A 16,811-nucleotide genomic window follows, 5' to 3' on the forward strand; every position below is an offset into this window, starting at 1 on the left:
TTTTATAGATAAGAGTCTACATAGAGAGTTTAGGTTTTATTTATCAATATAGACAGCTAATAAAAGTAGATATGCTCAGATATAAAATCAGGACTATCTGCTTCTAAAGGCTGGTCTCTTTTTGCTATATAACAAACTCTCCCTCAAAATATAAATCCATATTTTGCAACTTACCAAAAAAAGGCACACAGGGTGGATTGATTGATTTAAGTTTCACTAGATATTTTTTAAAATGATCTTGACTTAATTCCACAGCTTCATCCAAAATTTTCCTTTTTCTTTCCTGCAACGCCTTTAAAAATATATAAATGGAGTATAATTTGTTTTTTTATTTTAAACAACTCAATCATATTTTTTAGGTGCAGAGCTTTCAGTTTTAATGTTTTACAAATGTTTGAAAAAAAAGTTTTTAAATTTAGAGACCAGTAGTATTCTTATCTCTACTTGCTGGAAATGACTTATCTATAAATATAGAACTTTAAAACTTAGTTTTTTTCCAATATAAATTAGAGGATTAAACAATAAAACAATCTTCCTTAAGTCATTATTAGTTATAATCCTGATTAGCAGGAGTTTCAAATTATAGCTATAGGAGAAAAATATAATCCCATGGCATTCAGTATTTTTCTATTGGAAGGGTAATAAGATTTTGGTAAAGAGGAGAAGGCCAAGGGAGGGAGTCAAGAATTGAACAAAAATTTATTAAACCAAGTAAGCAGTCATTTATTTTATATTTCATTATTATATTTTGTAATTAAGAATCAATTAATTTTATTTTTAACCTGACACACACACACACACATACACACAAATTGATAGCAAACATACTTGATGAAAAACCACTCAACTCATTTCCTTTAACTTAAGGAAAAAGCAAAGGTGACTGCACTGTAACTTTTACTCAGTACTCTACAGACGTTCTAACTAGAATGGACAAGAAAAATAAACAAACAAATAAATAAAAGACTAGGGACTGAGAAGAAAAATTGCCAGTATTCACAGAGGAAATGATTATGTAAAGAAATATAATAAATCTACATTTAGAATGTTAATGAAAGAATTTAGCAATATTGCTGGATATAAAACCAATAAGCAAAAATCAACTTCATTTCTGGATATCATCAATAAAGAAAACAAATTTTAAAATATTCTAATATAAATCTAACAAAACAGTTGTGAGGTTTTCATCAAGAAAACCATAGAACTTTATTAAATAAATAAATAAATGGAGAGATACACTATGTTTGTAGTTGGGAGGATTCATTATTGTAAAAATGTCAGTTCTTCAAAATTGATTTATAGAACCTGTGCAATTCTTATGAATACCCCAAGCTTTCAGATGATTCTACAATTACATAATAGCAAAGAGTCAAGAAGAAGTCATTCTTGGGAATTCCCTGACAGACCAGTGGTTAGGGCTCAGTGCTTTCACTGCTGGAGTCCAGGTTCAATCCCTGCTCGGGGAACTAAAAAAAAAAAAAGAGTAAAGTCACTCTTGAAAAAGGAAGCTTGGTGGGGACTTGGCCTACTATAGTGTATCAAGAACTAGTATAAAATTATGGCAATTTAAACTTGCGGCACTAGCACAGGAATAATGGAATACATTAAAGGACTAGGACAGAGGAACCAGAAACAGGACCACGTATTTATGGATACTCAATTTATGACATAGCTAGCACCTAGAGATCAATGAGGAAAGAATGTACTTTTAATAAACGTGTGGGATCATCTGGCTGGCCCAGTGGAACACAAAATGAAATTAGACTCCATACTCAAAACTTGTTTCCAGCTAGATTAAGGACTTAATGAGAAAGACAAAACATTAAGATAACAGAGGAGGATCTATTATAGATGACACCAACAAACACAAATTACAAAGGAAAAAATAGGTGTGACGTTAAGAATTTTTGTTCATCAAAAGACATAATAAAAATGGTGAAAAGAGAAGCTTTGATCTGGAAAAAAGGTATTTATAACAAACATAACTGACAAAGGATTAAGATATAGTATATGAGAGAACTCATACAAATTCATGAGAAAAACTCAAGCAAGAAAGGTAAAAAAATTTCCACAATATAAAGAGCCAATAAACATCTTAAAAGAGGTTCAAACTCAATAGAAATCAAGAAATTATAAACCCAAACCACAAGACTAGAAAAATTAAAAGAACTGACAATATCAAGTGTTAGTGAGAATGTGGAACAACCAGAGTTCGTATGTTTCCATTGGGAGTATAAACTGGTACAGTAATTTGAGAAAACAACTGGGCATTATCTATTCTATCGCCCAATAATTCTACTTCTAGGTATGTAAGAGAAATTTGTACATGTATGCACCAGGACATAGGCAGAAAATGTTTATGACAATATTACTGATAGTAGCATCAAACTAGAAAAAATATGAATGATCATTAACTAATAAATAAATTAAGCAAATAAATTTTAGTAAAGTTATTTCTATAATTTTCTTGATGAGATCTCTAGTTTTTCCCATTCTATTGTTTTCCTCTATTTTTTAACATTGATCACTTAGGAAGGGTTCTTATCTCTCCTTGCTATTCTTTGGAACTCTGCATTCAGATGGATATATCTTTCCTTTTCTCCTTTGTCGCTGGATTCTCTTCTTTTCTCAGCTATTTGTAAGCCCTCCTCAGACAACCATCTTGCCCTTTTGCATTTCTTTCTCTTGGGGATGGTTCTGATCACCACCTCCTGTATAATGTTACAAACCTCCGTCAATAGTTCTTCAGGCACTCTATCAGATCTAACCCCTAGAATCTATTTCTATAATATGATACGGCTATAAAAAAGAATGGCCTATAATCATAAGAAACAACATGGATGAATTTTAGGAATATAATACTGAGTGAAAAAAGTCTTGGAAGAATTATATTCACATATAATTAAGAAACAAGAAAAATAAAACAACATTGTTTAGAGCTACAAATAGTAAAACTATAGAAAAAAAGCAAAAGAATGATACACACAATATTTAGCACAGTAGTTGTCTCTGAAGGGACAAAGGAGATGGAACTGGGAAAGGTTTTTAAATTGGATGCCAGGTAAACAGGCTTTTTTTGTATTTTTATTCCTTATACCATATACGTATTTTAAGAAATATTATTGAATATTTAATATTTTAAGAAACTAAAGCTTAACCTCTCAAAATGAATACATTTCTTTAGAGTTTACAAAATGAGAAATGAAGTTAATAGTCTCTTAGATTAATATTTGGCAATATTTGACTATTAACATCTTTTTTTTTTAACATCTTTAATATATAATGCTACTGCTAAGTCACTTCAGTCGTGTCCGACTCTGTGCGACCCCATAGACGTCAGCCCACCAGGCTCCCCCATCCCTGGGATTCTCCAGGCAAGAACACTGGAGTGGGTTGCCATTTCCTTCTCCAATGCATGAAAGTGAAAAGTGAAAGTGAAGTTGCTCAGTCATGTCTGACTCTTAGCGACCCCATGGACCACAGCCTACCAGGCTCCTCCATCCATGGGATTTTCCAGGCAAGAGTACTGGAGTGGGTTGCCATTGCCTTCTCCGTTAATATATAATATGCTCATACAAATCAATAACATGCAAACACTCAAATAGAAAAACACATACATGAAAGCAGTTTAACCCTATACTCCCCTCTAATCACAACCCACTGTAAGAATGAATGTTAACTGAAGAGTACATATCCTTCCACACTCTTCTCAGAGCTTGTGCAACTCCACTTACATCTTTAGAGTTTGTTTTGTTCAGTTCTATCAAAATGAAATCATATTATATTCATTTTTCTAAAGATTTTTGAAATGGCTTTTCCCCTGAATGTCACACTATTCTTTAGAGACATACACATAGATTCTAGTCACTTTTTTCCCCTAGCCAACCAATACTCCACATGATAGGGGTAGGGTAACATAATCATTCACCTATTGATGGACATACAGGTTGGATCTAGCTTTCTGCTGCTATTAGTACAATTACTGCTGCAGAAACTAGATCTTTGTACCTTAATTTTATAGTCCTAAGCTTTTTATTCTGTGTCCAAAAGTATGTGTATTTTAACATCTGTTGCCAGATTACTTTGCAGTAACACTGTAAAAGTTCACATTCTCAAAGGCAAATATATTTGCATGGCTGAGTCTCTAAATTTTCTATACTTTCTGTATCTTCCAAATTTTTAATGATAAACATGAATACATACACCATGTTTACACAATTATTTTTTATAATTAAAAAAACATTTAAGCTTTTGAAAGCATTCTCTCCATGTTACTCTTTGACTATATACTACAGGTAATTAAAGTAATTTGTATATTTATATTTAAAATACTTTTAGTCATTTATTTGAAACTGTCAGTCAATGTACTACTGAAAAAATACATTTGGAACTTCATACATTTGAAAGTGAAAGTGTGAGTTGCTCAGTTGAGTCCGACTGGTTGTGACCCCATGCACTGTAGCCCACCAGGCTCCTGTGTCTGTGGAATTGTCCAGGTAAGACTACTGCAATGGGTAGCCATTCCCTTCTCCAGGAGATCTTCTAGATCCAGGGATTGACCCTGGGTCTCCAGAACTGCAGGCAGAATACTTACCATCTGAACCACGAGGGAAGCATTTAGGTAAGCATATTAAACAGTCACAAAACACATATTCTTTGATGAATTCTAGGCTTACTAGCATATATTGATGTATTTTCTAATATTGTGATACTGTGCTTCAGGAGTAAGATACATTTATAAAGGATTTACTCAAAAAAGATTGGTGGTAGAAGGAATCTCTTTTACATTAATTTTATCGCCTCTCAAAAGGATAAACTATTTAAGCCTAAAACTTACCTCAAAGGTATGATCTAGTCTATAGACTGATACTGAATTTACTGCACTGACAATCTCCAGTACACCATTGAAATTATTCAAATCTTGAAAAACTTGCAGAATTTCTATAATTCTACTCAGTATTGCCACCCGTTCCTCAAAATTTTCTGCCTCCACAATGCATCTAACAAAAAGAAAAAAACATTGCTTAGAAAGCAAGAAGCAAGTGCCTTATTTCATACAGAAAAGATATACATTTTCATGCAGAATGTTTGCTTATATGTGACTTAATGTTATAGGAATATATTAAGAAGTAATAATACAAAGAAGTAAAAACTTACTTTTCAAACCAGAGGGTGAGATTTGTGGTGTGGCGAATCATTTTTAATAAATTTGGGGAATTTATTTCTTTATCTTCTTTGGTCCATACACTCCCTACAAGTTCAGAAGGTTGAACTTTCCTGTGGAACCAAAAATCCATGCACTTAATCTACAAGGGATCAGTATCAAAATTATTTAAAGGCCTCCAAAAGCTTAATAAGAAAAAGATAACTGTTTAGAAGATAAGTGAACAAACATACAAGGAGAAAATTTACAGAGAAACAGAACTGAATAGCTATGGACATGAAGGAATATTTTAACTCTTACTCAGAGAAAAGAACATTAAACCACAGTAAAGTGGGAACTTTACTGCTATCACACTAAGAGAAGTTTAACACCAAATGGATAAAAGTGTGGAAGAAAGAGAACTCCCCATCACTGATGTGCAAATGAAAATAGATATAACCACTTTTCAAAAAATTTCACAATATCTCATAACACTGAAGATATACATACTAGATCATCTAGTATTTCTAAGAATGTTCAGTCAAGCAAAATTTGCAAGAGTGAAAAATCCCAAGCAACCTAAATGCTCATCATCAAGAGAATGGATAAACTGTGGAGTATTCATACAATGGAATACAACACAGCAATTAAAATAAGCAGACTGGCACGATACTCAGCAACTTGAACAAATGCCAGAAACGATTTAAATAAAAAAACAAGTTACAGAATTATACATAGGTAGAAACAGACTTAAAACATGTAAAATAATGCTACATGTTGTTTATGAATAGTCGTATGTGTATAAATTATAAAGACACACAAAGGAGTAGTAAATGCCAAATATAAGATAGCAATTATCCTTTCGGAGAAAGAAGAGGAATGGGATTGGGGAGAATTACACAAAGGGTTTCAATTTTATTTGTAATGTTTTTGTTGTTGATAAGCCCTTACTGTATTATCTTCTATATTTTTTAATAAAAAACAACCAGTTGGAAAAGCAGATTAAATCACTGTATATAGTGATTCAGGATTATATGATTTTTAAAATATTGACCAGTGGCATTGCCATCACTGTCCTATAGACCTGGTTATTATAATAATAAAAAAGCCCAGTAGATTTGAATACAAAAGGATACTCTGAACAGTCTTGGAAATAAATTTTCTTAGTTGGTTCTATTATTTCATCAGAAATTTAGTTTACAGAGTGTCAGTGCTTTACGTATGGTATCCTTCTTCCATAGGACACATATCACTTAAAAAAGGTATTTCTATGTTTTGAAAGTAGGTCCACATAGAGCTCAGTGCTTTTTTATTCCTGATGTCCATTCATGTAACACTGTAAGGAAAATCTAATTTCATACTATTTGCTTTGTTATCTAAGTAATAAGTCTCTTCATTCCCACCTATCACAAATCCCACAGAAAAGAAACAACTTAAATGCCCATGAACCTAGAGGGTATTATGTGACATGAAATAAGTCAAGCAAAGTAAGAAAAACACTGTTATCACATATATATGGAATCTAAAAAGTATAACCAACAAATGAATATAACAGACTCATAGATACAGAGAACAAACTAGTGGTTATTGGTAAGGAAGGAGAAGAGGGGAGGAGCAACTGGGGTAGGTAATTAAGATGTAACAAAGTACTATGAACAAAACAAATAAGCTACAAGGATATATTGCATAGTACAGGGAATACAGCCAATATTTTAAAATAACTTTAAATACAATAGCCACAAAAATATTGAGTCACTATAATGTACACGTGAAACTAATACAATATTGTGTATTAACTAAAATTTCAATTTAAAAAACTTTTTTCTTTAAAAAAAATCCTATAATACAAACAAAAACCACTTGAACTCCAAATTATTTAAAATATAACATGACACTCTGAATCAGATGGTAACAACCCCTGATGTGTCTGCTAAACTCTGAACAGCACAACCAGGGCAAATCAGAAACCCAGTTGTAAAGAAGGTCAAGTTTTATATCTGGTGCCTTCCTACATTCTCCAATAACATTAAACTTTATATATTCTTGCTTTTCCCTGTGTGATCTCAGTTTAAAAAAACAATGGCTGCTAATTAGGATAATTTCTTAAGGATGTGCGTATTTCAAAAGCAGCTCCTGAACGCAGAAAAGTTTTTGCTACAACCATAGTGGTACGGGTTTATTCTTTGGCCAGGGCCATGGTGGAGAGGTCTGACAGAACGTGGTCCACTGGAGGAGGGAATGGCAAACCACTTCAGTATTCTTGCCTTGAGAACCCCATGAACAGTATGAAAAGGCAAAATGATAGGATACTGAAAAAGGAACTCCCCAGGTCAGTACGTGCCCAATATGCTACTGGAGATCAGTGGAGAAATAACTCCAGAAAGAATGAAGGGATGAAGCCAAAGCAAAAACAATACCCAGTTGTGGATGTGACTGGTGATAGAAGCAAGGTCCGATGCTATAAAGAGCAATATTGCATAGGAACCCGGAATGTTAGGTCCATGAATCAAGGCAAATTGGAAGTGGTCAACAGGAGATGGCAAGAGTGAATGTCGACATTCTAGGAATCAGCGAACTAAAATGGACAGGAATGGGTGAATTTAAATCAGATGACCATTATATATACTACTGTGGGCAGGAATCCCTTGGAAGAAATGGAGTAGCGATCATGGTCAACAAAAGAGTCTGAAATGCAGTACTTGGATGCAATCTCAAAAATGACAGAAAGATTTCTGTTCGTTTCCAAGGCAAACCATTCAATATCATGGTAATCCAAGTCTATGTCCCAACCAGTAATGCTGAAGCAGCTGAAGTTGAATGGTTCTATGAAGACCTAACAAGACCTTTTAGAACTAACACCCAAAAAAGATGTCCTTGTCATTATAGGGGACTGGAATGCAAAAGTAGGAAGTCAAGAAACACCTTTAATAACAGGCAAATTTGGCCTTGGAGTAGGGAATGGAGCAGGGCAAAGGCTAACAGAGTTTTGCCAAGAGAACGCACTGGTCATAGCAAACACCCTCTTCCAACAACACAAGAGGAGACTCTACACATGGACATCACCAGATGGTCAACACGGAAATCAGATTGATTATATTCTTTTCAGACAAAGATGGAGAAGCTCTATACAGTCAGCAAAAACAAGACCGGGAGCTGACTATGGCTCATTCATGAACTCCTTATTGCCAAATTCAGACTTAAATTGAAGAAAGTAGGCAAAACCACTAGACCATTCAGGTATGATCTAAATCAAATCCCTTATGACTATACAGTGGAAGTGAGAAATAGATTTAAGGGACTAGATCTGATAGATAGAGTGCCTGATAAACTATGGACGGAGGTTCGTGACATTGTACAGGAGACAAGGATCAAGACCATCCCCATGGAAAAGAAATCTTGCAAAAAGGCAAGATGGTTGTCTGAGGAGGCCTTACAAATAGCTGTGAAAAGAAGAGAAGCGAAAAGCAAAGGAGAAAAGGAAAGATATTCCCATTTGAATGCAGAGTTCCAAAGAACAGCAAGGAGAGATAAGAAAGTCTTCCTCAGCGATCAATCCAAAGAAATAGAGGAAAACAACAGAATGGGAAAGACTAGAGATCTCTTCAAGAAAATTAGAGATACCAAGGGAACATTTCATGCAAAGATGTGTTCGATAAATTACAGAAATGGTATGGACCTAACAGAAGCAGAAGATATTAAGAAGAGGTGGCAAGAATATACAGAACTATACAAAAAGATCTTCATAGTCTTTTATGACCCAGATAATCACGATGGTGTGATCACTCACCTAGAGCCAGACATCCTGGAATGTGAAGTCAGGTGGGTCTTAGAAAGCATCACTACGAACAAAGCTAGTGGAAGTGATGGAATTCCAGCTGAGCTCTTTCAAATCCTCAAAGATGATGCTGTGAAGGTGCTGCACTCAATATGCCAGCAAATTTGGAAAACTCAGCAGTGGCCACAGGACTGGAAAAGGTCAGTTTTCATTCCAATCCCAAAGAAAGGCAATGCCAAAGAATGCTCAAACTACCGCACAATTGCACTCATATCACATGCTAGCAAAGTAATGCTCAAAATTCTCCAAGCCAGGCTTCAACAGTATGTGAACCATGAACTTCCAGATGTTCAAGGTGGTTTTAGAAAAGGCAGAGGAACCAGAGATCAAATTGCCAACATCCGCTGGATCGTCAAAAAAGCAAGAGAGTTCCAGAAAAACATCTATTTCTGCTTTATTGACTATGCCAAAGCCTTTGACTGTGTGGATCACAACAAACTGTGGAAAATTCTGAAAGAGATGGGAATACCAGACCACCTGACCTGCCTCTTGAGAAACCTGTATGCAGGTCAGGAAGCAACAGTTAGAACTGGACATGGAACAACAGACTGGTTCCTAATAGGAAAAGGAGTACGTCAAGGCTGTATATTGTCACCCTGCTTATTTAACTTATATGCAGAGTACATCATGAGAAATGCTGGGCTGGAAGAAGCACAAGCTGGAATCAAGATTGCCAGGAGAAATATCAATAACCTCAGATATGCAGATGACACCACCCTTATGGCAGAAAGTGAAGAGGAACTAAAAAGCCTCTTGATGAAAGTGAAAGAGGAGAGTGAAAAAGTTGGCTTAAAGCTCAACATTCAGAAAACTAAGATCATGGCATCTGGTCCCATCATTTCATGGCAAATAGATGGGGAAACAGTGCAAACAGTGGCTGACTTTATTTTTTTGGGCTCCAAAATCACTGCAGATGGTGATTGCAGCCATGAAATTAAAAGATGCTTACTCCTTGGAAGGAAAGTTATGACCAACCTAGATAGCATATTAAAAAGCAGAGACATTACTTTGCCAACAAAGGTCCGTCTAGTCAAGGCTATGGTTTTTCCAGTGGTCATGTATGGATGTGAGAGTTGACTGTGAAGAAAGCTGAGCACCGAAGAATTGATGCTTTTGAACTGTGGTGTTGGAGAAGACTCTTGAGAGTCCCTTGGACTGCAAGGAGATCCAACCAGTCCATCCTAAAGGAGATCAGTCCTGGGTGTTCATTGGTAGGACTGATGCTGAAGCTGAAACTCCAATCCTTTGGCCACCTCATGCGAAGAGTTGACTCACTGGAAAAGACCCTGATGCTGGGAGGGATTGGGGGCAGGAGGAGAAGGGGATGACAGAGGATGAGATGGCTGGATGGCATCACCGACTTGATGGACATGAGTTTGGGTAAACTCCGGGAGTTGGTGATGGACAGGGAGGCCTGGTGTGCTGCAATTCATGGGGTTGCAAAGAGTCAGACACGACTGAGCAACTGAACTGAACTGAATTGAGTGGGTGGTGATTACCTACAAGGTCTATACTCTTTTTTTCGCAAGGCCTCTACTCTTCTCAGGAACCTGGGTTGTAACTGACAGAAGAAAGCTTATATTATGAGGGAGGAGAAGACAGAAAGAAGCTAACGCACTGGGAAAAGTTAGGGGTTTAAAAAAAAAAACCTGACAAAGAAGTTGATAAAACAAGTTGAAAAGAGAGCATGAGATACGTGAGTTAGTAATTTTGGAATAAAATTTGAAGTAAATAATATGACAAAGGGAAGTGTCTGGTTTGGAGTAGAGAGTGATGCTGGAAATGCCATAGCCATGATACTAAAATGTTAGGTTGTAAATGGGTGATGTGTGTGGATACAGGATGATGGCAGGAACTGCTTTATATATAAAGACAAAGGATGGGCTACAGATAAAAATAGTCAAGCATATTTCTAGCGATCCTTACAAACAAAAGAAAATGATTTACAAGTTTTAAGTATGGTTCATCATCTACTTCAAAAATCCTTAAAGTCAACACTAATTTCAAATAGCTAAAGTATTTGAGACTCCTAAAAAAAGTGAAGAAATCTTTATTCCACTAAGAATTGTTATTCATTTGCCTTGCAAAGCTAACCCAGTCAAGTCCCAAATCAAAATTTTTATTACAGAGTATTTGGAAAAAAAAAGAAGAAGAAAGTTTATCTTACTCAACAGCCTATTGACTGAGCTGCCCAGAGCCTAGCATTTATACTGACTGTCTTAACTGAACCAAGTTAAACTAAAGCAATAAGAGAAAGCATCAGGAATAGGAACTGGGTGACAGTCGAAAGTACCTGCTTATTCTATTGCATTAGTCTTCTCTTTGCCTCTTCTCTTGTGAAGGATTGCTAGTACCTAATCTAGGCCTAAAAAGCAGTAATTTGGAAGACTTTCATTTGCAGAACAGATTATAATTAAAAAATTGCTATGAACTTTCTTCCTAGCCCATAACACTAGACGAAGTATTTTTAAGTACTCGTGGATAATTTTCAGAAAGTTTTGAAAATAGATAGAAATGTTCAACGTTCTTGAAAACACAGAAGCAAATTAATGTTAATTGTCTACCTGTAGAGATCAGATTCCAAAAGTGTCAGCTGACGTGCAATTTCTATTGGATGAAGTGTCATGAGATCAAATGTTTCAAACTGTCCTGGTCTGCTGATATGCCATTCAATTGGTGGAGGTGGACTTTCAAAGGTAATATTATGGCTTATACCATTTGCCTGAGCTTGTTTTTTCCTCTTGATGATCTTAGCAATTGACTCTACCCATTTCTTCATAGCTTTCCCTAGAAAAAGAACACAAACAAAAAAAGCCCTATACTTGACAAACATTAACTACAAATATTCATATAATTTGTAACTTTCATCTACTTTCAACAATTATCAACTCACGGCCACTGTTTTACCTAGTATCACTCATGTCCTCCCTCTATTCCTTATATTATTTCAAAGCAAATCGAAGGTACAATATAATTTCATTCATATTTAAGTATGTACCTGAAAGTTAAGACTTTAAAAAAAACACAATACCATTATCACATATAAACATGACAATATCTTCTTAATATCATCAAATATTTAGTTAGTAATCACATTTCCCTGATTGTCTCACGGAACCAACTGTTTTCCTACAGTTGGTTTGTAGGAAATAGGATCCAAACAAGATGTACACATTGCACTGAGTCAGTATGTCTCAAGACTCCATTAATCAACAGGTTCCTCTCTTATCTCTCATTTCTTCGGACAATTTATTTGTTGAAATTCAATCACTTGTGGTGTTTCCCAAGTCTAAATTTTGCCAATTCAATCTCTGTGGTATCATCAGCCCTATTTCTCTGTCTCTGTATTTTCTGTAAATCAACATATACAGACTGATCTGGTCCAGGACAAACTTTAAACATGAATACTTACAAGAATATTTCTGACAGGAGGCATAAAATGTCTTTTTATGATGTTACTGTGAGTTTGAGAAATGGTAATATTCTAATTTGTCATTCCTTCTTCACTTATTAGTTGCAATGCTTCTACAAAACCTTTCCCTCTTATGACCCAGCGATTACCACTTCTAGGCATATACCCTGAGGAAACCAAAACTGAAAAAGACACATGCACCCCAATGTTCACTGCAGCACTCTACAACAGCTAGACATGAAAGCAACCTAGATGTCTGTCAACAGATGACTGGATAAAGAAGCTGCGGTACATATGTACAATGGAATACTACTCAGCCATAAAAAGGAACACATCTGAGTCAGTTCTAATGAGATGGAGGAACCTAGAGCCTATTATACAGAGTGAAGTAAGTCAGAAAGAGAAAAATAAATATTGTGCATTAACACACATATATGGAATCTATAGAGAGAGTCATGATGACCCTATTCGCAGGGCAGCAATGGAGACACAGAGACAGACTTATGGACAAGGGCAGCAGGGGAGCGGGAGGAGAGGGTGAGATGGATGGAGAGAGCCGCATAGAAGCATTACACTAACACAGGTAAAACAGGTAGCTGATGAAACTCTGCTGTATGACTCACACACAGCACACTGTGTGTGAACTCACACGGGGGCTCTGCGGTAACCTAGCGGGCTGGGATGGGGAGGGAGACGGGAAGGCTAAAGAGCGAGGGGACATATGTACACCGATGGTTAATTAATGTTGATGCATGACAGAGACCAAGCCAATATCATAAAGCAATCATCAATCAATTAAAAACAAATAAATATAATTATAAAAAAAATCTTCAAAAAAAAAACTTTCCCTCATCAACTACTGAGTTATCTTGAGGAATAACTTGTATTGAAAAGGCCTTTAAACAAAACCATTTAACTGTTTTATTCTAATACGTGTATTTTAGAAGCTTCTTATAGCAAATAAAATCTAGTGCCTTCATTGAGAACATTAAATTAAAAATCAACTTAGTACTATAAAGCACACATGATAAAAATGTGTTTTAAACATCTCAAAATTGAAACAAAGGAATCACATTCTCTATTTTAAGTAAAAGTCACCTTAAAGAACAAGTAGGAGATGAAAGAAGCTATATTTAATTTACAATATTCCAATATTTTTAATTAATGCCTTATACTATCAGGGAAAACATGAATTTTCTGGATTGAACAGCATACATCTGATATGTTGCATATTTTGATACATACATTTGTTTGATGTTCACTGCCTAGAGTTTCATTTTATGGACTGTGCTCTGCAACTTCAGGTAGGAAACCCCTATCTTTCAGGTGCCAAAAATATACCAAAAACTTCTCCAGGGGAAACAGATATTATTTAAGAAGCTGTTAGGGCTTCCCTCATAGCTCAGTCAGTAAAGAATATATGCCTGCAATGCCGGAAACCTGGGTTCGATTCCTCGGTCAGGAAGATTCCCCTGGAGAAGGAAATGGCAACCAACTCTAGTATTCTTGCCTGGAGAATCCCATAGATAGAGGAGTCTGGCAGGCTACAGTCCATGGGGTTGCAAGAGTTGGACACGACTCAGCTACTAAACCTCCAATACCAAGAAGCTGTTAACCATTCAAAACTGAAGAATAAGATAAAGGAAAATAAACAGGTAAAATTACACAAATATTTAATTAGCTAAAGGAGTGGCAGCCATGAGATAAGATAAAGTTTTAAATTTACTAAAGAGGATTTTTGACTTCTTTAAGAAAAAAGATTTTCCTAAAAAACTTTAACACTTCAGGTGGTTCTAAACATATGTGAGAGCCTTAAAGTCTATAAAAACTATTCCAAATCTTACTTCTACTTTTTTAAAATGAAAAATAGTTTTGCTTCTTAAATTGAAAGTTACATAAATTAAAAAAAAAAAAAACCTAATGTGCAACAGAAGAGTCAATCAAATCTTTAAATAATATACCTCTTACACTTGAAATGAAGGATTCTAGTCTTTCAAGCAGCTCCAAGTCTCTTTCAAAGTCATAAAAATGGTGTTCAACCCAGTGCCGAAACACATTTAAGATCCTGACACAATGAAAAGAAACACATTTTAGTAAAACCCAAGCATTCAATTATACTTCTTTCACTTCTCTAATGCCATGGTGACACTTTTATACACTAGAGCCAATATAAAACCCAAGAGTCTCTAATTTTATAAGCATGGAAAAGTACTTTTTCTTTTTTCATATATGTAGAAAATTCATTTTCAACAAAAGCTACTTTTAAGTTCTTCAATTGTAAAAGGGTTTCTTTGAAAGATCTAAAATTTGAAAACCAACTAAGATTTAGTGTATTTGGTTCTAAATGTAAGTGCTATCATCAAATTACCTGTATTTACAGGTAGGCTCACACTCTTTTATTTCAAAAGACAAAGTACTTCTGACAGAGCTATTTTGTTTTACGCTGCTGCAGCTTAGTCGCTTCAGTAGTGCCCAACTCTGTGCAGTCGTATGGACTGCAGCCTGCCAGGCTCCTCTGTCCATGGGATTCTCTAGACAAGAGTACTGGAGTGGGTTGCCACGCTCTCCTCCAGGATATCTTCCCAACCCAGGGATCGAACCCAAGTCTCTTACATCTACCTGTACTGGCAAGCGGGTTCTTGACCACTAAGCGCCACCTGGGAAGCCCATTTGGTTTTAAAGTACCTCAAAAATAATTACTTATACCTTGCAAATAAAGATGTAAACAATCGACACAAACATAACATTCCATTCTCCATCACAAAGATACAGTTAGTATATATTAATTTCATTAGCATTTTTCCTTCATTATTTCAATGAATGATTATTTTTAGGTTATCTTCCCACCTATACCCTCCACAACCACCCAGTAACTGTCAGGCAAGTTTTTTCCCCAGACTAAGAAAATACTCTAAATTTCTAATGCTATTTGTAATAAAACAACCTTAAGTGCCTGGTTAGCTCAGTGGCTTAAGGCATCCTCTTCTTACACAAAGAATGACATACTAAAAGTTTTGGCTAAGAGACATATAGTTGGAAGCATCATCATTCCTCTAAAACTGCATTTATTTGTGGCAATCATCCTTGAACATTTAATAATTTATTATTTAATATAATAAGTTATTATATGTTATTTAATATATATTATATATAATATGTTATTTAAATAAGTTATTTATATAAGTTATTCAATATAATAATTAACATTTAATATACTTAGTTTTAAAATTTCAGTTTACTGGTTAACATTAATCAAGGAACCTTAACATTTACAGGATAAATATTAATCATATATAACTAATAAGATAACTCAGTTTTCCCATGGAAAAGGTTAAAGTTTTGATTTTCACTTGCACTATAAATAGGCCTAATCAAAGGAGCTTTCAATTTTCAATGCTCACTGAACACTGAAAGAAACAAACAAGCACTGGCTTAGGCAGTCAGATATGAGTTTGAACCCTGTCCTGTCACTCCTTTTATACGACCTATCTCAAATTACTTTATTCTGTTAAATAAAGTGAAAATAGAAACTGTGAGGATGAAATAAAAAAGATAAAGCACTTAGGCACACAGAGTAACATAACAACTGGCAGATGCTATTACTGAATACATTTTTAGAAATTGCTACATAGATAACCAACAAGGACCAACTGTATAGCACTGGGAACTATGCTCATTATCTTGTAATAACCTATAAAGGAAAACAATGTAAAAAAGATAAAAAGTACATATAAAACTGAATCACTCAGCTGTGTACCTGAAACTAACACAAGATTATAAATCAACTATACTTCAATAATTTTTTTTAAAGTCATAAAAAAACAATTACTGAAATGACACTGTTTAGATAAGTAACATATATCGATATATCTTGTGGAAAAAGAGTGGGGAAGAACTAGAACTTTCATAAATATTATAAACAGAAGAAAGTCCAGGATTACTAAATGATCCCACTGAGACAAAAACGAAATCAAAAGGGTAGAGAGGGCTGACAGTAGGCAAAATTCATATAAAATTAAAATATTTTTACTTATTAGGTACCCTAGCCTGTAAGCCATAACATATTGCCTGCGAGAGATATCTGATGCATATAACATAGTATATTTTAATAATTAAATTTCTTCAAGGAATTAAGAATAGCTTCACATAGAAAGAACTTGAAAGTTTAACTGCTATGCAATTAATAATAATAACCTCCATCTGAATTAAGAGGTAAAAATTTTTGTGCTAACTATATACTGAAAATTGAATGACACATAAAAAATACAATATTCAGGCCAAACCTAAGTTGTACTGGTTGGACGTATTCCTTGCGAAACCTTTTAAGGTCTGTACTGATGGGCTGCTCGCCTTTTTCTAATGCCAGTTTATCTGCTTCAGTAGGTTCTGGCTCTGGAATTTCAAATCTAAGAAGAAAAGCA

The 16,811-nt window shown here is 35.0% G+C and overlaps 1 protein-coding gene across 2 annotated transcripts in view; it reads right to left on the bottom strand.

Annotated features, from left to right (window-relative positions):
* Window positions 1-16,811, bottom strand: part of SOS2 (SOS Ras/Rho guanine nucleotide exchange factor 2) — a 96,684-nt gene that overhangs the window by 17,741 nt on the left and 62,132 nt on the right. For both annotated transcript variants that reach the window (XM_043471623.1, XM_043471624.1), the window contains 6 exons: window positions 16,674-16,796; window positions 14,352-14,455; window positions 11,543-11,765; window positions 5,158-5,277; window positions 4,838-5,000; window positions 175-292 (listed from right to left, as the gene is read on the bottom strand). In XM_043471623.1, the coding sequence (XP_043327558.1) occupies window positions 175-292; window positions 4,838-5,000; window positions 5,158-5,277; window positions 11,543-11,765; window positions 14,352-14,455; window positions 16,674-16,796 (851 nt within the window). The remainder of the gene's footprint in view (window positions 1-174; window positions 293-4,837; window positions 5,001-5,157; window positions 5,278-11,542; window positions 11,766-14,351; window positions 14,456-16,673; window positions 16,797-16,811) is intronic.

Source organism: Cervus canadensis, chromosome 6 (genome assembly GCF_019320065.1).
Source record: "Cervus canadensis isolate Bull #8, Minnesota chromosome 6, ASM1932006v1, whole genome shotgun sequence".
NCBI lineage: Eukaryota > Metazoa > Chordata > Mammalia > Artiodactyla > Cervidae > Cervus > Cervus canadensis.